Source organism: Nesoenas mayeri, assembly GCF_963082525.1.
Source record: "Nesoenas mayeri genome assembly, chromosome: 15".
Lineage (NCBI taxonomy): Eukaryota > Metazoa > Chordata > Aves > Columbiformes > Columbidae > Nesoenas > Nesoenas mayeri.
The window spans coordinates 3,005,720-3,027,632 of NC_137559.1; the positions used below are offsets into that span (position 1 = coordinate 3,005,720).

Here is a 21,913-nt window from a genome sequence, read left to right on the forward strand (position 1 = left end):
ACAGGGGTAACAGTTTCCATCATCGTTGTGGTATGAAAGGTACTCTCTGGATTGTCTGCTGGTGGCTAAGATGGATCAGTCTTTCTCTGTTTTTGTTGGCGATGTGCTGAAGGATCCGGATTTACTGAAATACTGACGCCTATAAACTTACTCCCCCTGTGCTGAAGGCATTGGATGTGACAGTGCAGAGAAACATGTGTTTCACATTTCTGACTGGCTGTTTTGGTGCAATCAATACCTCCACAAGAAACACGGACTTAGGTGGCAATTATCATACCGGGAGGCACAGGGAGTGCTGCTTTTGGGCTGCAGGCGAAGTGAGCACAAATCAAAGAGTCCACCATTCCTCTGAAGTGGGGGCTTCTCTTCCCCAAAAACTCCGGGGCGAAGGCAGTGGGCGATGTTCCCAGCGCACCAAAGAGAGCCCGGCCTCGGGGTGCGGAATGAGCAATGACCAAAGCACTGTCAGCAGTGGCAGGCAGTCGGATCGGATGGGGATCAGTGAGGCAAGAACGGTTGAAAGAAAGGTGGATCGCAAAATTATTGCCCGAAGGAATAGCAGGCGAGGCGGAATGATGATAAAGTTAAACTTCTGTTTCATCTTGTGTCGGGGATGGTGGGCGTTTCTGTTGCTTCAGCTCCACATGTTGCAAGCACTGGCACAAGGTAGGGCTAGAGACATTTTTGTTTATAGAAATGCTGCATCTGTTTTCTAAGAGGAAAGGAATCTCGCTCGGGTACAGAGAAACCCTTTTACTCTATCAGAGGTAAACTGCAGATTTTGCACTGGGCTGATTTTGTGTAGGAACGGTTGTTTCTTACACAATCATTTCTTTATGAAACAGGGGTTTGCGAACTGTACCTACATGTTTCTCTGCCTTTCTCGTCCTATCCTTCCCCTATCCCCCCCAACCCCGAGAGAATCATTCGCCCTATCAGGACCAAACCCCATTTTTCTATTTACTTAAATGCGTCCGCACATTTCTGTTCTTTCAGGCAGCAAAAGAGTTAACTGCTGGTTGTGTGTGTGTGTTTAAAAACACTGTGCGCTGAGATAAGTTATTAGGAGAAGGGGACTCATAAATCCTCCGACTAGAACTAAATCAGGCATGTAAAAGGAATTCTTTAAACATATGAGTGCTGTTCTATGTGAACCTCGGTCTGAGCATTGTTCATTTGTTTTAGATTGCCAAGTAACATTTACCCGAGACAAAAACTGCAATTGATTCGTATCTGAGCATTTCCACATCAGAGATCCTTGCAGTCAAATGAGTCACTTGTAAACGAAGGGTCAGAGTCAACCAATAGACTTTAAATATCAAGTGTCAGTTACTTCGCATGTAAATTCCCTTCTCAAAAAATTGCCAAATGCAGCTTAATTCTTAATAATCCTTTGACAGAGTAAACAATAAATGGCAGGCTGAAGCATTACAGTTGGCTGCGCCAAATAACATGCTGAACAAACGCAGCTTTCACTTTCTTTGCTGGGTTGAGTTTTATTGCTGTGTGCATTGTCTGGCTGGAGTGGTTTGTGTTGTACAATGCACAACTGTGTCGGGTGGGACGATTAGTTATTAAAAGCGGAAGTTAATAGTCTATGAAGGGGAATGGTCTTTGTTTTAGTTCTTTGTTTTCAGGTAGTGCATAGGGAACAACGGTGCATTCAGTTTTAGTAACTGGATGGGCTTGTATCTTGAGGAAGAGGGGTTATAAGCCAAGTTTGCAGTAGTTTGGCTGTTCAGGGTTTACTGCTGCATCTTCTCAAAGTTCGGAGCCGCAGGGTACAGAAGAGTTTTAATTCAGTGTTTAATAATGGACTCCACCCTCATAAACCTTTTCCAGTGCTTTGTTTGTGCTGTCATTCCTATTCCCAAACTACTTAAGCTGAGGCCTGCAAGCCCTAACAGGGTATTGTTGTTCTGAAACAAGACATACCTGGAATAATTCTCTCTGCAGATTAAAATTCGCCTCACTTTTTTGTTTTCTTTTGGTAGTTGTTGATAGATGCCAACATGATGCTTCATTTTGGAAGGCAAATGCTGATGGTTCTTGCTGTTTAAATGAAAAATGCAAAATTTTTCCTATAAGGCAGTTTTAAGTCCCAGTGATTCAGGAATCAATTTAGTTGCCAAAAGTAAAACAGTTTTCTGTGGTTTAGTAGTAAAGTAGCCATCGTCTTAGATTAAAAAGAGAATTGAAACTTTTGTTGAGTGCATAGTATGGAAAAAATTCAATAGCGTATTTTAGATTGCTAAGCATTCACAGTAGAATCAGTTTTAGGTAATATATATCGCAGGGAGCTATGTAGTATTTAGAAACGATCCTAAAGAAAAGTCCTAACACCAACTTAGTTTCACCCATCAGTATTTAAGAGGGGGAGGGGAAGCAGAAAGAATAAGACTCGTTATTTCTGAGAAATATTAGTGCAGGTAAAGGTATGGAGTTTAGAAGACATGAACCAATGAAAGATAAAACAATTACATAAGGCAGAAACAGAAGAAGTTTTTATTTTTATATAATGCAGAAAATGCAAATTACAGTTAATCCTTTAAATATTCTTTGACACAGAAGCCAGCATGAAAGTCATAATGCAGAGTGCTTCTATTAGCTTTTCACAACATTTGTATTCATTTATAACTTGAGGTTCTTTTTGCACTCTGAATTCAAATGGATTCTAATACATTCGTCATTTTTATGCAAAACTTTATTTTAGAGAGAAGATGGCAATTTTTATAAAAGTCTTTTATGAAAATGGAAATTTGTGCTGCAGCCACAGAAAGTTTTTAATGGGAAGATGTGGTCATATGCATGAGAGAATTACATGAGTCTAATCTTTTTATCAGATAAAAACGTGAACACTCTAAATATATGTGCCATGGCTATTTTGAATGAGTCATAATACTATGCTCTAACCAGCTGAAGTTTCTACAATAACTATTTCAACATTAAAGAAATTAGAAATATTTCAGGCATATTGAAATGCAGATTCTTAGTTCATAGGAAACAGATGAGGAGGTCGTTGAGATTAATAATTTTATACTATAAGGTGGATGGAAGAAAAGATTTTCAACTGCAACAGGTTGTTGAGTATTCTTGGGACTTGAATGATCATCCATGTAAAAGCAGATCTAGAGGCAAGCTGTAGATAAAACCACTTGTAAATTCATTTTGTACTTAGCTCTTCAGCTTTTCTGTCTTCTGGTAGTCGTGTTACATAATTAGATATAATGATTTATTTGATTTCTTTTTCTCTTTCAAAGTGAATTTAATTATTAGGAAACGTACAATGGTTTATTGTACTGAATAATAAAGCATTCTCTTGGAACTTTAGTGTTGTTAGTGCAGACCTTCTCACTATGGGAGTGATTTTCTGGGTGGAAAAATCACTCAGGTGAGCGAGGTGGTGGCCTGGGATGGTTCTCCCACCTCTGCCATGGCTGTGTTGATGTGCGTTGACACTACGTGTCTCACCCGGCTCACCACATCAGCCCATCTGTGAATGGGAAGCTTGTCAGACAAAGAAATGTTGCCCATTTCTTTGCTCACCGAGTCCTTTCTGCCTGCTGGCCTCTACCATGGTTCCTTTTCTCATGGCATTTTTGTTATGTTGAAGTATTGGGTGCTAGTTAGCCACAAGTCATTGTGTGTCATCAAATAGCGATGAGATGCTAATTGATAATCATTATAATGATCAAATCAGAATTTGCAAGGTGGTGGTAGAAGTGAATCATTTTGACACAGTAACCAACTACAGTACTAAGAAGAACATCACCCTGCAGTGACCTCTAGTCTCGCTCAGCAGTCGAGCATGCCTGGGCTTAGTCCTGTGGAATCCATGGAGCTCATTGCAGGATTGGAATTTATGATCTATGAGATCAACAAACAGTAATGCCTACTGAGTACAAAATGTTTACTAAAATACCAGAAGATTTGTATGGAAATAGAAAAATTCTGCTTACTTAAATAGGTTGGAAGTTGCCAGAGGCTATTCTACATGCATCTTAATGGATTTGAGTACCTTCCCAACGTCTTGCTTTTGTTGAAGAGTGAAAGAATACTTAGAAAATATACTTCTTTGGATTGATGGCTGCTGTTCAGAATGATTTTAAAACAGATAAAAGCAGTGCAAAGCTTTAAGCTTCTCCAGCAGGAGATGGGTATCTTTAAATATTAAGAAAGAAAAGCTTGTCTGATTTTTCGTAGTTTTGCACCAATGGAGGTGTAATCTTTTTATGCTACTTCATTCCATCTGTAATTTAGAATTCTACATGTACCTGAATGTGCATTTAAGGTGATTTTGATATCTAGATATGGAGAGAGAGGCTGTGGCAGTTACACTGTGTGATTTTCACATCGCTTAAAAAGAACAGAAGGGAATCTGTGCTCATGGGTCATAGTCTTTTAACATTGCCTTTTTTTTTTAATTGCTTCATTGTTCTTACCAGCACATATGTACAAGTCTTGAACACACTGTTGATTCAAATAAAATATTTTCATGTGTTTAGCAGCTTTTATAGAGCTTTACCTGAACATCGCAATCTGAATGGACTAGTTATTTCATCACTTGGACCTTTTTGCTGTAATGCATCTGTGGGCAGACTAGAGGCAATTAGATTCCTCATGAAGCAAAATCTTGCTCATGTTGAGTTCATTGCACAAATAGACTTTTCTTCCTCCCTCTGCTTATGTACGTGCAAAATATATATTTAAATTTTTATGAACAAATTGATAATTTATTGGTCTTTTCAAAACGGTGTTTTCTTGAAGTTATATAAACTGGAATAATTTTTATAAGATTTGTGCAGAGATTTGAAAATGACAGAATTAAGATAGCTTATGTGTCTTTAACCTGAATTATTTATGCATGTGCATTAAGTTTAAATTGATACATATTATTTTACTGTCTGCGTTAATCAGACTAAGACAGAATACTGCTCCTTGATCAGTTTTCAAGTCTTGGCTCCATCTTTCATTTACTTCAAATCTTTTAAATTCAGCACAAGTTGACTTTTGTGTGGACTAAAGGGAGAACTGTTAACAGCTATAGCGTGGCATTGGATTAGACTACTTACAGTTATTACAGCTGGAAAGCAGGTGATTGGAGAGACTTGGTTTCTATTTCTGACTAGTGAGTGAGTATTTTCTAGGGAATAAAGACTCTTATGCTTCATGTACCTCAAAGATGACCCTTCAGCACCCATATAGCTCATGTAGAACAAAAATATAACTCCATGAAAGGTCTGCTCCTGAAGAAGTTGCGGGTTCTGGAGTTATTTCTGCCTATGCTGATGTTGGTCTCATTACAGACTATTTCAGACAATTACATAATTTTCATTCCCTAGGACTCTTCTGATAAGTGGCCTCACATGTACCCTACTTAAATGTATTAAATTAGATATGTGTAGTAGTTGGCATGCTTTCTTATGGCAAGTGATTTGTTCTCTCAGTTTATAAATAGGTGTTAAATAGATGAGATGAATTTTTTTTTCATATAAGTAAAACTTGGATTCTTTTATGGACACGGCCTTTGAAATGTCACGGCCCTGGAACTTCCAATAGGTTCTACAGGAATTAGTTCACGTAGCACTTGCAGATCTGAGTTCAAGGGGTTACATGGCTGAGAAGGGAAGAACTTTTTATTTTAATATGCATACCAAATTACTTTTAAGCATTTTAATTACTTTTAAACAATTTTAAAAATTGAGATTTTGGCTTTTTTAGGGAAGTGTTTTTGAAGTTAATCTTCAGCTGTTTATTCCCCGAGCCAGCTCAGACTGGGGTCACACAAGCACTGGGGTGATGGGAATGCATGGCTGGGCATGACCCTGGCAGTCATCACTAAAATCGGTTTAAATTGTTAAGAGAGTTTTCAGACTCAGGGAAAACACAAGGGAACGTGCACTGCCTAACTTCTTACAAACATGTGGAGGCTGCTGTTCTTGGGTAGAAAATAGAGAGGTTAGTGCCTTTAGAGGCGTTATTTAGAAGACTAAACTTTGGATTTCTTCTCTGAAAGGCCCTTTCAGTGAGTTTCTGCCACGGTTAGATGGAGTCTTCCTAAAGAAAGTCCCCCTAACGTAAACTCATACAATCAATGCTAAAGTTAGGCAATATGAACATTCCCCTTAGTCCCTTATATCTCAGTTCTTGAGACTGATAATGGGAATAATATTTTTTCTTCAAAAAAGAAACTGCGTAACTTAGGTTGCAAATTCCGCAAGTAATGATTTTAAACAATTGTATCTAATACGCAGATTCAACAGGTAAAAACGGTGGTATGAGCTCCAGCAATTCTGATAAAAGGAAGTTTGACACTACTTTATGCAAAATGTGGAAGTGGATTGTACAATCTTATGTCACACCATCCAGATAACTTTTGAAGTGTCATTTTGGATAAACGAGAAAGCATTTGCGGTTTTTAAGCAGATAGCTTGAATCTTTAATCCTGTTTTTCGCATTTCCATGCTCCATTCCAGCAGCCCGAAGAGCAAGTTGATTCTAGTAGATAAATCATTGTCCCTTAGGTCTCTTTAAACCGCTTTATGGTCTTTCAAGCCATAAGCCATATATTTTTCTAATAAACTCCTAGGTCTAACAAGTTATCTAAAAAATAATTTGTTTGATATAGCCTTCTTGGACCAGAAAGTAGAGAATAATGATACATAGCTCCAGTACATGTTGCCAAAATGGTCCCACATTGATTCCAGGCTGAAATTGAAGTTTGTAACAGAAACAAATTGAAGTTTGTACACAGAGACTCAGAAGCCCTGGTAGACTCTACTTTCATCCTCACATTCATATTTGTCTAACTTTGTATATTTATTAGCCGAGACTGTTGTGGCTTTTGTGTGTGGTTTTGGCATTGAGTTCACAGGAAATCTTCTCAGGAACAATGCTACCTTTTAAGGGAAGGTACTAACAAAATAATGGAACTATAACGCAAATATTTCAAAAGTTTAGACATTTAGAAAAAAATACATTTTGTTATACTGGTACTATTTGCTCACCTAACATTTATGTTAAATACAGACTCGGTACAACACAGTCATTGCTATCTTCCTTGCACATTAGAGAATGTGCCTTGTTTCTGATACTGTCAAGAAGTGCAAAGGACATTCGTGATTAAATGCTTCTGAAATAACGAAATTGTATGCAGCGCCTGGAAAACAAATATATGGTGCTATGCCATACTTGCAATTCAAAGATAATATGTTTATCGTAACACGGAACACATGGCAAGTGACACACTGCTGTAGCAGTGAAGTGGGTGGGAGGACGTAAGGGAATTCTGTCAGTATTTCTGAATGTTTGTAGTGATTAGTGTAATTTTAAGTCCTCTTGAATGTACGCATGTAGAGGTACAATTAACTTTTCTTGCGGATTGTTTGTGACTGTTTTCTTTCCTTTCAGTATCGAGATGTTGAATAAACTCAGATTCTAACCTATCACGCTAACGTAACATTTGTTACGTTGCACCCTATGCATTCTTCCCTGCCGTCTCTGTTGTTTAGGAGAAACTCTTTGTCCACAAACAAATATATCCTTTAAGGTCTTCAAGAAAACCTTTTACAATAGCTCAGCTGATAATGCACTGAAAATACTGTTGTCCCATAATGAAGACTGTCTCTGTTTGCATGTGTGCCCATCTGTGTGTCTCACTGTTGTCCTCTTTTTGCTTTATCTTTTTGTCCCATGTTGATGGAGCCTCTACCACAACGTGCTTTGGGCCTCTGATTATTGCTCCTACAGGCTATTGTAATACAAATAATGTCTGCTGCTGGTGACAGACTGAGGGGATAGTGCTAAATGTAGAACAGATTCCTCAGTTATCCTCTAACTGGACACAGAATAGCTTTTCTAGAATGCTTGTATTATCTGAAGCAGGGCTTTTATTGTACTGGAAGACCTTTTTCACAACAGATGATCGGAAAGGTTGTTTAATGGTAGATTATCCCAGGCATTGTTTTTCAAAAATGTTGGATAAGACTAACAGGCAAGGGATCGAGAATAGTAACTCCTGTGTTTCACCTTTTGCTGTTTTTATTTTCATGAAATATAAAAAAAAATAGTGGAACATCCAGTGAGAAAATATGTCGTCTCATGAGCCGAGATGGAGAGTTTTCATCTGTAACAGGGCAGAATGGGAGCTTGATGCCCGCAAAATAGCTTTCACCAACAAATGTGGTATCACTTTCACCTTAAATGCTCTTTGGCTGAATAGAGATATAAAACTTTGTTTCAATTTGTTTTATACATTTGACATTATGCTGTATACATCTGGTTTAATATTTCCTTTCTAGAGGCAATTTCCTCTATAAGTTGGCAATCAGCAAGAAGAGACATAAACACAACAAAACCACAACTAAAACACAGGCGAATGGAACTGAAAACTGCCAGCAGAGGAAGCTGTAAGCGAGTAGAGCTTTTAAAATTACCTCAGGAACAGTGGTGGATTCCCCGAAATGGCTGAGTCCAAACAGGCTCAATGAAGGAAGGACATTCTTTGGTCTAGACTCTGCTCTTGCTAAGTAGGATTGTGCTGTCATTGCCCTTTAACTTGTTAGTTTCATTGTAATAGTTAATAAATCAGGGATTAAATCAAAGTCAGTAAGTAGGGGTTATTGTAAATCCTATATTTACAAGTGACAAAATACAGAAGCTTTCATACATTGGCAAGGACAGTAATAAAGGGAAGTGATTTATCAGTATGAATTGGTGGCAGGTGAATTAGGAGACAGTATTTTTAATCTTCTAATTTTATTCTGTGACTCAGTTAGATCAGTGCCAGTGTGAACTCTTCAGCTTGGGAAGAACCTCTGCTGTGGTGTATTCTGGGCCCCTCAGTTCCAGCAGGACAGGGAACTGCTGGAGAGAGTCCAGCGCAGCCACCAAGATGCTGCAGGGAGTGGAGCATCTCCCGTGTGAGGAAAGGCTGAGGGAGCTGGGGCTCTGGAGCTGGACAAGAGGACACTGAGGGGGGACTCGTTCCTGGGGATCAATATGGAAAGGGGCAGTGTCAGGAGGATGGAGCCAGGCTCTGCTGGTGACAACCAGGGACAGGACAAGGGGCAATGGGTACAAACTGGAACACAGGAGGTTCCACTTAAATTTGAGAAGCAACTTGTTGGGGGTGAGGGTGTCAGAGCCTGGCCCAGGCTGCCCAGGGGGGTTGTGGAGTCTCCTTCTGTGCAGACATTCCAACCTGCCTGAACACCTTCCTGTGTAACCTCATCTGGGTGTTCCTGCTCCATGGGGGGATTGCACTGGATGAGTTTTCCAGGTCCCTTCAACCCCTGACACTCTGGGATTCTGTGACCTCAGCTAAAGTTACATCCCCAGAAGTTTTTAATGATCCTGTGCTAGTGCAGCTGGGTACTAACAAAAAGCTGAGCTCCTCTTGATCACTCTGCTGACTTGGCAAACAAAAGAAAACAGTAACTGTCCGTCGGTGCCTGTGCAGTCTGGTCAAAAAGAGTTACTAGGTTAAAAATATTCAGTGATATTATTTAATAACTGTCCTGATGGTTTAATGCAAATGAGGTCAAAGTTTCATATTGCATATAAAAATTAAAGTGCTGAGTATTTTTGGATTTCCACACTTACATGTGAACAAATGTTCTTGCGTGGAAGAGCAATTCTTACAAGAATTAGTAGTGTTCTAAATAGCTTTCTATAGAGCTGCTGGGTACTATAAATACTGATAAGGCAGCTTTTTGTGCAAATGTTCACTATAGCCGAGTAAGTGTTGGCTGTCACTTTATTAGAATTAATGGCATAACTATTCATGCTTACTTGAAATTCATTGCATCATGAAGTGATTAGGCATTGGTGCTTTGGTAAATTATGGTGTATTGCACATTTTTTATAACCAGTTAGTGAGTGTTGGTCTTGGGCCCGTGCAATGCATCTGGTTGTCACTCTTGAGTTGAATTTAATTAACATCCAGATCTGTGTTTACCAGAAGAGTTCTGTTGGAACTATTAACATGTGACAAAGAGACTGGTTATTATCTAACCCGGGAACAGAAATGTTTGCTATTGTTTGTTTTATTGTAAGACCGGACGTAGTGCAGTTCTAAGGCCGTGGCTGCCCTGGCTGGGAGAGCTCCCAAACCAGTACTAGAGTTGCCAGGTTGGCTTTCTCATAGTTCAGTCAAATCTTCAATTCTGTCTGATTTCAGACATATATCAACTCTTTGTCACTTTTTCAGACATCCAACAGTCTTGGCCACCTTGCCATTTTAGAAAAGTGGCTATATGCTGAATGAACTGTGTATATGCATACTTGGGCAGATGCTGCATCAAGGCAGATAAAACAAAAGACGAAGCTATTCAGAGCTCACGTCGTAGGCTGGCAGGTAGAATGTACTGTACATATGCAGGACTGCCCATAGTGATTGATATATTGGAGTTTTTGAGGCCTTCAGTGTGTTCAAGCCCTCTGAAGCCCTATTACTGGTGCTAATCAGAAGGTATTTTCTGACTTTTGTAGACAAAGTATTAATATTGGGTTTAAAATAACACATTATTATTAGGCATATTAGTGCTTTGCATAATTATATTTTCCAAAATTACATTTCAATGCTTCTGCCCTGTTTTTAATAATTCTTTTTTAACGAGTTATTTTAATGTATCTGAATAGATGTCTTGTGCCATTGGGTGTAAAGTAATTGCACCCGTACAGTGTTCAAAACTGTGACCCTCAGGGTGCAGTGTAAGAAGGAAAATATTGTTCTAGCAATTATTTCTGCTCTTAGTTTCTTCTCCCCTACCCAGTTGCCTTCACCTGCTCTCTAAATTCTGCTGGTAGAAGCAATGGGGTGATAAAGCAAAGAAAAAAGGCATGGAGGTGAGCTGCCAGAATCATATGAATAGTGCCCAGCCTTAACTAAGGCCATCTAACAACCTCTCAGTTTATAAAACACTCATTTTAGAGGCCTCCTCTTTCTTTTTGTGAGGTTTATTTGTTCCCATTTCACATAAATTTATCAAAATTCATTTTAAAATGCTTCTGATACTTTAAGTCAAAACTTTTAACTTTGTACAGTGTTTGAGTTTTAAAAAGCCCATTCTGCTATGTGCAGTTAGACCATATTTAATGATGTAGAGCTTTCAAACATGTTTTCCCCACAGAGTTATCTGGCTCTTTATCTTCTTTATAGTAGGGAACAAGCAGAATATATTTTAAGAATTTTAGCTTTGTGTTTAGATCACAGTTGTTGCTGTTACACATGTAACATTCCCTTGTAATCTTTCTTAGTTGTCTAAAACTGTGTGAAAACAATGATATTGAAGTAATTACCTAAAATATTGTGACCCTAATAAACATGAAGATGTTGTTCTTAAACCAAATGACATACAACAGGGTGGAATATTCCTCTTTTTGTTTCAGATAGAAACATTAATGTCAGTATCCTGTGTTATGTGTGATGCTGTAATTTACTGGAGGGGGATATAAAATTAATTTTTGTGATTTAAATGCATATATTGCTGAATTTCAGATTTATAAGCAAAATTTGTGGTTATGACTGCATCTAAATGTAGTTTCATTTTGTACCTTGTATATTGACTGAGAGAAGCTACAAAATTGCATGATCTTAAATGGACATCTCAAATCTCATAAATCTGCCTGGTGAAATGCAATCATGTTAAAGTCAAAACACTTGTGCTTATTCAATTACTTAGTCGTACCTTTTCATATCACTGCGTGTGTGCAGCAGTTCTGTCAGAAACTGAGTTTGGATCTTTCAGATGTACCATCTTTGAAGAAACAGCTGAAGGCAACAGGTTTCAAGCTCTTTGAAACCTTTGATATTTGAGTCCTTGGTAAAGGATGGTCTGTCATCACTGGTGGGCATTTGTTCAGTGTGCTTCTAAATTTGTTGGGAAAAAATGAAGCACGTTATTACATATTCATGTAGCACAAAAAGGTCTTATTTTTTTCCTTATATATAACACATCTCTCATATTTTAGAGTTCACAAAAGTTATTAGGCTAATTCAATTAATCCTTTTGGTAGGAGGAAGCTAATGGCCATCTAAACTAATATCGTAAAAAGGAAGGTTAAGATTTGTATGTCTTGTTTGAACATGATGACTACTATAATTCTACTAATGTAATAATGTGATGTATAAAAGTAGGTGATTTTAATTTTAGCCTATATTATATAAAGCTTACATGTTAGAAACTTTCTTGGACATGATGGTTATTACTTTACAGTATTTTGAAGGGTTGTAAGCTTTAAACATTTGTATTGCTGTTATAAAATTCCTCGTAGTTTTTCTTTAGGCATTTACAAACTTGAGTTGTTTTGGGATGATGTAAAAACTTCTCTGGTAGAGGAATTAATGTTAACAGTAAGGTCTACTAATGAGTGCTACTGAAGTTATATAGATTAATTCCAATGAAGTTGTTTAATGTCAGTGTGTAAATTGCTCTCCTCTTACTGTCACTCTGATCTGGGGTTTTTTTTGCATGTAAGTAAATGTGGGGGATTTTATGTGTGGAAAAGCATGTGCTTCAGCAGGCTGCAGGAGCTGAAAAATTAGTCTGTCCACTCACTCAGATTGGTAATGGAAGTCATAGCCTTTCCAGGTATAAAGTCAGTTTACATGTAAGGATTTTATGATGCAATTACTTGTCTTCTGGGAAATATAGCTTTCAGACCAGCTCATAATAAAGCCAAGGAGTCCCATTTTTGGTGAGGTTTTGTTGGTTTGGTTGGTTTTTTGTACCTAGCTCAGGAGCTTTTATTAGCAGAAAGGATATCCTGTGTGGGAGACAGCATAGACACTGCATAAATGGCATTTTCCACACTGGAAGGTGAAGGATCTTTCTTGAGTTCTTATCTCTAAATTCCTGATACTGTCCATCTGGGCAGAGAATAGAATACGTATCTCACAAAGTGTAAGCTACAGGGAAAAAAAGCTCAATATGAAAACCAGCTAAAAGCTGCTGGCTCTTGCAGAGTATTTTCCTAGAGCTGCAGTCCCTGGGGACTTGGGGCCAGAGCTCTGCTGTAATCCTGTGCAGTCCTGTCTCACCCTTCAGCGTCACATTCCACTTAGTCTAACCTGCTTCTCAAAATGAACATTGAACCTCTGGGTTTGCATGTAAGCCGCAAGTTCTTGTACATCAAACGAGGATTAGTGTTGTGATACTTTTTTTGAAAAGGGTATTTACTTCCAAAATACCATCTCCTGAATCCCCTCTGATCTGTGTTGTTTAGGAGACTGGAGATAGGTAGAAGAGTTTTATTGGATTACTGTGATTAGAGTTGCAGAGGAATCCTTCGTCATTTATCTTCGTTAGTGGCTTGATGGCTATTTGACCATCTTGGATCCTATTTCCCTTCATGCATCATCCACAGAATTGTTTATGAAGTTCTGAACAATTAACCTATGCAAACTCTTTCAAGGCAAAATAATCTGAGCAAGTGCTGGTGAAGCACTTGCGTGATATCAATATTGCATAGATATTGCAAATATCATTCATTCATTCATTAACTTTTTTGTATCGATTTGACAATATGGCATAATTTAAGGGAAGAAAAATAGATTTTAATAAGCATATTTCTGTATTACTGAGCAGCTATTTAGGGAAATTAAAATACTTTCATAGCTATGTATAGTAGATTGAAAGAACTGTGCAACAAAAATACTCTTGTAGCTGTACTGATTACTTCCTGGAAACTACCCTATTAATTCTATCACAGATTATTAGTAGTGCATCATAAAGTGTGCATGAAGATGAGATTACTCTCAGTCTAAGCGAAGAAAATAATAAAGACAGAAGAACCAGCAGAACCAAACCTTTGAAGATGGTTTGATCAGAGTTTACTAGAGACCTCATTATATTGACTAGTTTGTATGGCAATGTTAATAATACACAAATCTGCTACTTCCAGCTTTGCATTCTTAAAATGAATGCCACAGTAATGGGAAAAATCAGCCTCACCATCAAAAGGAGTTTTGTATTTTTTTTCAGGACTTTGAATTATTAAGCTCAAGTTATTTTTAGTCAGTTTTCACATTTTGAAAACTTTGTCAGAGAAGTGTAACTATTTTTTTGAGGATTCTTGTACAACAAATTATCTTCCTACTAGGCAAATATATTTAAGCAGCACACAGCTTCCTCTGGCAAGCTATTTTGACATTGACATTAAATTAGGAGAGCTAAATTGTATATTACCACTAAAGGCAATATAACAAAATACATGTGGAATACATTGGTGTACATGTTAGTCCATCAACTTTGTAGAGAACCTTGTCTGCGGGAGGCAGACAAATATTATTCTGACATTATTGCTGCGTGAAGAGTTAATGACCATAATAAAGGTAAGTATAGCTTGCGAATTATCCATTAGTTTTGTTTTTAATAACATTTTAATTTGCATATTCGTCTTCTGCTGAAAACACATGCTTTTGATTGTTCATCTTCAATTAGCATGACTTCTCAGGTTTTTGAATGGGGATTTAAAGATTTTTAAAACTGCTGGTTTAAAAAGTTTGTCTAAATTAATTGAGATACCCAATGAGAAATGTGCAAAAGTAGACTCACGTCGAAATACTGGATTTTAGTTAGAAACTTAGAATTATATATTCAGTTCTTGTCCTACATGGTTTTCGACTTGGAATATTTTGGGCCCTTATGACCGTTCCCAAATGGACTGATTTCTCTGTCTTCTCTTGGTCAAAATGGATTATTGCTTAGACCCTCGCATTACAGTTGGAAAGGATAAATTATTGATTGTTGGCATTTTGCACAATATCAGATGTTTCTCTCAGATCTTTCCTACAGGATGGAATTTAAATTCTTTGATCTTGTGAAAGTGAAGTAGAAAAGCATACTTTACATTGATTTGGGGAAAAAAAACGATTTTACAAAGAAGATATTTTTTTCATATTTGCATTACTTAAAATGCATTTTTTATCTTATGAATATGCTAATCTTTATAAGCTGCTTGCGTGATGACATATGGTATATAATTTTGTTTCAGTTCTTTGACATCAACCTAGTTACTGTTACATAAAAATATACAATTGGCAGGGAAAGTTAGCATGTTCAGTGGCATGATACTTTCAAGACTCTGGAGAAGTATCTGGGGTATTCATCTGTGTTACAAGTAGACAGCTGTTTGAAGAGGACTTGTAGGGTCTGTTAATTGTCTGTTTATTCCTATTTAGCCAGCACTTCTTTTGGGCCCATTTGGTCTGATGGAAAAACTGCAGATAAATACTTGCAAATAAAAGAGCAAAGCTCAGTTAAACATATGTTTATATTTTACACAGCTTTATATAAAAAGGGATATTTAACTTAGAAGTAATTAAGTTTATTTTCTTCGGGGGATGGAGCACTGTCAAGAAAGAAAAAAAAAATACAAAACAAGTTTAAAAGATTAATTTAAATTGCTCCTTAATCTATCAATCAAGGCTTAGCCACATGTAAGCACAATCTTGTCTTAGGAAATGAAGCAAAATTAAATTATAAATTCAAATTTTGTAGGTTCTTACTAGTATAGAGCCAATGAATAAAAAACTTGAACTCAATGAACAAAAAAAGCTCAAGGAGCAGTCAATTCTGCCATCATGCTGCTGTTTCCATGGAAGGAGTCTGGCGTGTCAGCACTCCTCCCAGCTTGGCGTCATCAGCAAACTTGCTGATAGTCACTCTATTCCCTTGTCCAAATCATTGAGGAATAGAATAATATATAATATATCTGTAGCTTTGATGCAAAAACTGTTTTCAGGCATTTATGTATAAGCAAATGATTTCGTATTGTGGACAGGAATCTGAATATTGGAGAAGTAGGGTATCCTTCAGTAACTTTAGGTCCATCTGACTGTACATCTAACATTTTCTACTCCTCGTTGATAGTAGCTGCTGCAAATCTCAAGTACCCAGCGTATCCCAACTGACATTGAAGCTAGATTTGTGAATTGAACTGTCCAAAGCAGATGTCAAGATGTTAGGTATAGTATATGTACTCATTTGTTATATCTTAAATGTTAAAATATGTTAAAAATAGTTGCTTTCATTGTTAAGTGTTTTCTGTTCAAATTAGAAGCAATTAAGTATTGTTACATGGATACTTCTGCCTTTTCTTACAAACGTTTTCTCCGTCTTAGCAACAAGAGAGATGCTTGATAAGCCGGAGAAAGACAACTCCAGGCAGTTTGACTTGACTCTTGGTGTTAAAGGGTTCTTTAATAGAAATTGGTAATGGAGAACATTTTCAAGTATTAATTCATTATTCTTGGCTTTGGAAGGTTGGTTTGATTATGATTTTCAATTAGCTAAATTCCATCCCCAAATCGTTGAGCAATTATTCTATACGATTTTATTAAAACTGATTAAATTAATACTCTGTTTGTAGGCCAGATTCTGTATGGTACTTCAGCAAAAGCTTAATTTCAACTACATGAGAAGTGATATTATTGATAAGTCAAGCATGCTTTATCTTACTGAAGTTGAATCATCATTTGTGTAAAAAAACCTCCCACTCATTTGAGGACTTTCATAATGAAAAGTTTCTGTATATTATTCTTAGTAAATGGAAAACATCCAATTAGTCTTGCTTGGCTTTGTTTGCTCTAGAATTTTTGTTTAAGATTTTGAGTAGCGTGTAGAATTTCTTGTACTTTTGGGCCATCAGTTTAATATTATTTATGCAAAAGCTGGCAGGAGCATCCCTGAAGTTTTATCACGTGCTTTGGCTCTGCAGTCAGGGAGTCTTCTTTTTTGTACTAACATCCCTGGTCTCATTTTATTTTAACACAAAGTGATCTGCACTTAGCAAGATACAAGCTTCAGCTAATCAGAATTAGCAGCTATCTGGAGTAATAGACTTTTAAGGTGTGGCTGTGGTTCACCTGTCAACTTCACCTCTCTCAATGTACATGAAGATCAGGTGTGCTACCTATCAGGGCCTTGAGGACCAGCCTCACCTGTGCCCCCTACCCCTGGGCTCAGAAGCTCCATTTAAGCTCAGGCCTGGGTGTTTAGTCTTTCTCTGGGCTCTGTAGAAGGGGTGCCTGCCTCCTGGATGGACCTCAGGCCTGTGCGGTAGGTGCCTTGTCCCCTAGATGGGCCCCTCAAACGTGCTTTGTAACTGGTGTCTAGTGCTGCCTCTGTCCCCACTTCTTTTTGTTTCTGGCTGCTCTGCCTGGGTGTCACTGTCTCGTGTCTTGACTGGGGCTGTTACTGGGTTACACGGTGAGTATCTCCCTCTGCCTGTGGTTTTCCGGTGCTGTGGGACCTCACGCTGCGTGGGGAGGGAACCCCCTGTGCTGGGGTCACTCTTGGCTCCTGCTTTGCTGCTCCTTTGGGAACAGCCAGCCCTGGCTGCTGCACTTAGAGTATTGTCTTCCCCATTGAGATCTTAGCATTGGCAGCCAGTATTCTTACTCTTGCCCTTTCTTGTCAGCAGTAGGAAGAGCAACCCGGCTCTCTGGCTGGGATGTGCTTCCCTGGCAGCAGCACCTTCTATATCCTCACACCTGCTTCTGAGCCCCTTGCCTGTCAGCCCAGCTCGCCTACCTTGCCTTGTTCAAATTGCACTCTTCTGGTTTAACTCTCCCCCCCGCATCGCCATAAGGCTGTGAGCTTTTTGTGATCATCTGCTGCTTCATGGCTGAATTAAATATGCTTAATTGTGAGTGTGTTTTTAAAAGATAAATTAACTAAAATACAATGATGCAGATGCTGCAGTTCACTGACTCAAATAGAAGAAGAAAAAGCAGGGAGGCTGGAAGGGGATTCAAAGGTTCAGCAGTGTATTCTCCTGGGCTGTGGCAGGATCAATCATACCAACACGATTCCTGACAGATATTTATTTAATCTGTTTTCTAAGCACTTCAGTGAGGGAGATTCCAGAGATTCCGTTGTCAATCTGTTCACTATTTAACTATCCAAGCTGTAAAGGCAGCATTTTCTTGAGTTCAGAGTCTAATTGCTTTTGCTGCTACTGGTACTCCAGATTGCTAAAGTAGATGGTATTTCAGACACCTGCTATACATAATCCTTTTCTGTTTCATGGTTTTGATGAGCCTATGCTTATTGCATTGAAATTTGAGGAGAACCAAACTGAGCGATCTTTTGTTAGTGAAGTAAACAAATGTTTAAACCATATCCTCAATAGAGTACTTAGCCAAGTTTTGGGAAACAGTTTGGAAAGTACTGGGGAAGAGTTACCAGTTGGGGCCTTCATAATAAAAAACCAAAACCAAAAAATGCCCAAAACCCCACACCAACCAAAACCCCCAACTTTCTGTAGGCACTTGCACATTTGCAGCCTTAAGTCAGAGATAGTGGAGTTTTATGCTCATTTCAGGCTTGATTCTTTTAAGTCTAATGTGTTCTCACAATATTCTTGTGGTTTAGGCCAGTCACCTCTCAGGGATACCTAATGAGAATCCTTTAGTTCAGAACTTGTTTGCTAAGTGTCCAATGCACCCCAGCATCCCTCCCCATTATACCTTAGAGCTATTCAGCTGAGAAGGAAACACTAGTATCTTATTCCTGACAGGAAAACTGAGATTTAAAATTTCAGTTTTCAGATACTGAAATGTAGCTTCACTCTCTTTGTTTTGTAGCAGTTGCATTAAACGTTGCCTGAATGCTTCCAGGCCAGCTCTAAAGTAAGTAAATTGAAATGTAGAGAACATGGGAGATTTCAGTGTTTAATAAGTATTATGTGTGGCACGAGTTAAGTGGCGTTGTTTTGTTACTCTGACTTGTAGTTGTGCCCCTTGCTCCCTCCCCCAATGTTGAAGATATTTAAATTGGAAGAAGACTGTTTGTATGTGTTTATTTGCAGGGAGGAGGAATAATTGGTGTTGGAGGAGGGAAAAAAGGATCAGAGTGGGGTTTAAAAAAATTAAATGGAGCAAAAGCAAAGCACAGAAGTGTAATATTTTAGAATGGGATGGGTAGTTTTTGTGTATGTTTTGGGTTTTTGTTGGGTTTTTTTTTGGTGTTGTTTTTGTTGCTGTTAAATAAAAGCTGGTTGGAGGACTGGGGTCTGCATTTCAGGAGAAGTCAGAAGGTCAGGGACCCAAGGTAGGAAGTTTGGAATCCTAAATTCTTGTGAACACTAGAAACTGGAGGAAAGCGCACAGGAACTGACGAAGGGAAGATCATTGTTTGCTTACATATTCATATCTCAGGCGCTAATTTCAGGGTGACTTTTAAATCGCGGAGTTCTTTTGCGCTCCGGTGCGCGGTCCCGGGCCGGCCGGCAGAGGGCGCCGGAGCGCCGGGCGGGGGCGGCGGCTTCGGGGCCTTAGATAACTCCCCCGGTCCGGTTCTTCAGCTCCGGTAACGCACTTGGAGGGACACGCACTTAAAAGCTCGTTTGGTCCAGCCCAAATGACCACAGAATCCTTCCATGTCCTTACAGAATAAGGTTTTCGTTAGTAACTATACTGTGTACAGTAAAAAACACTTTGAACACATTGTATAAAGCTGTGTGTGTTTCAAGTTAGGAAGATAAGTGATTTTAGGTAGTTTAATGTACGAGTAAGAACTTTCACAGTCTCCTAAGATAATGTTTTAAAATTCTTTTTTTCTGGTTGTGAAATGGGTTTTGCGTCTCCCTTCAGTCCAAGACCAGTATAGACTAATCCAACAAATAACGAAATATTATCATAATCCATTTGATTATTTTGTCATAAGAACATGTTTGATGTGTGAGGAGAGATGTTTAACCTGTTGAAGGATTTGGTGAGCTAAGAATTATAGAAAGCTTTTTTGGCTAACTGATAGCTCGTTGGCTATTCAGGTATATTCTTGAGAGAAAATGATCCCAGAGAATAGTCTTTACATTTCAAGCAAGGCAATATTTCATAAAAGATCCTCTACTACATTTGGTATATAGCTGACGTCCCAGTGATTTTAACAGGGTCAGGGTTTTATTGGAACTTGTCTTTTGTATTATCCTTCATAGATCTTGGACTGTCTGGAACCAATGACTGATATACAGTGTGGTTTATTTACCTGCTTAGCGGTGTCAAAATGAGCAAAGCTGCTCTTGTACTTGGAAGTTCAGGTCAATTAGCTTAGAGAAGAATTTGTTATAGATGAGCATCAAAGCTGTAATTTTTAAGAGAGCCAACCATGAGAAATGATGCATTTATCTGAGCTGTGTCTGTTTTTCTGAAATCCTGTGTTTAAGTGTTCACGAAGTATCCAGTCTGATTACCTGCCTTGTGCTAAAACTTATCATTTTTTGATGTTCAATGAAATGGTTGAGTAGAAATCTCAACTCTCCCCACTGTTCCCTGATTTTTCTTTTCTCCTGTGCCCATACAAATGATGAGAGTTTTTCCTTTCTGATACATAAAATTTGAAGCACTCAACTCTAGATACTTCTAGTAGGTGATAGACCTTAGACTTCCTGCTACTGGAGGATGAAACAATTCTTTGTGTGGTGTTGGTTTGTGTCATTAACAACAGTAATAGATTAGCATTTGTGGATAAGAAGGCTGAGCCTTTGCAGGGCCCTCCTTTACAACAAGACTTGGCCGGTTTTATAAATCATAGACAATTTAGTTTGTCTTGGTGGGGAGTTATTCTTGAGTTCCTCCAAGTCTGGATTTTAAGGGTTTTTTTCTTCTTATGGTAACTTTCTAATTTTATTCATATTGAAATTGCTACTGCAATGTGGATAAGCTGGTTTTGGTCTGTGTTTCAGTTGACAAAGCAAAATTTTGCTTGTAATACATATGTGATAACCATCGCACTTTCTGTTTGGGTCAGATTTTTCAAAGTTTAACTTGACTTGAGGAAGTTGATGAGGCCTCTACAGTGAGCTGAGAGCAGCCGCACAGGCACAGGCCCTGGCTGTGGTGGGGGATTATAGCTTCCCTGATGTTTGTTGGAAGGACTACTCGACTGGCCAGCCACAGTCTAGGAGGTTCCTCCAGTGCTTGATCATAACTTTCTGTTGCAAATGGTGGAGGAGCCAACTAGGTGAGGTGCACTGCTGGACCTCATCCTCACTAACAGTCTCCCACAGCATCTTCACAGCTAAACTGAGAAAGTATGATCTGGATGATCGGGTAGTGAGGTGACTGTGAACTGGCTGAAGGGAAGAAGCCAGGGAGTCGTGGTCAATGGGGCAGAGTCCAGTTGAGGCCTAGATCCAGTGCAGTGCCTCAGGGGGCAGTCTTGAGGCCTGTATTATTCAATATATTCATCAATTATTTGGACGAGGGAATAGAGTGACTGTCAGCAAGTTGGCTGCTGACACCAAGCTGGGAGGAGTGATGACACTGGAAGCTGTGCTGCCATCAGAGACCTGGACAGGCTGGAGACATGGGCAGGGAAAAATTTAATGAAATATAACAAGGGCAAGTGTAGAGTCTTGAATCTGGGCAGGAACAAACACAGCTTCCATTATAAATTGGGGAATTACTTATTAGAGAGCAGCGTAGGGGAAAGGGACCTGGGAGTCCTGGGGACAGCAGGGTGACCATGAGCCAGCACTGGGCCCTGGTGGCCAGGAAGCCAATGGTACCTGGGGTGGGTTAGAAGGGGGTGGTCAGTAGGTCAGAGAGGTTCTCCTGCCCCTCTGCTCTGCCCTGGGGAGACCACACCTGGAATCTTGTGTCCAGTTGTGGCCCCTCAGTTCCAGCAGGACAGGGAACTGCTGCAGAGAGTCCAGCGCAGCCACCAAGATGCTGCAGGGAGTGGAGCATCTCCCGTGTGAGGAAAGGCTGAGGGAGCTGGGGCTCTGGAGCTGGACAAGAGGACACTGAGGGGGGACTCGTTCCTGGGGATCAATATAGAAAGGGGCAGTGTCAGGAGGATGGAGCCAGGCTCTGCTGGTGACAACCAGGGACAGGACAAGGGGCAATGGGTGCAAACTGGAACACAGGAGGTTCCACTTAAATTTGAGAAGCAACTTGTTGGGG

At 39.1% G+C, this 21,913-nt stretch overlaps 1 protein-coding gene across 1 annotated transcript in view; it reads left to right on the forward strand.

Moving 5' to 3' along the window:
- Positions 1 to 194: 194 nt before the first annotated feature.
- SDK1 (sidekick cell adhesion molecule 1) overlaps positions 195 to 21,913 on the forward strand; it is a gene marked incomplete at its 5' end in the record, with an annotated part of 363,636 nt that continues 341,917 nt past the window's right edge. Inside the window, one exon of the mRNA XM_080353916.1 lies at positions 195 to 666. Coding sequence (XP_080210042.1) covers positions 195 to 666 — 472 coding nt within the window. The remainder of the gene's footprint in view (positions 667 to 21,913) is intronic.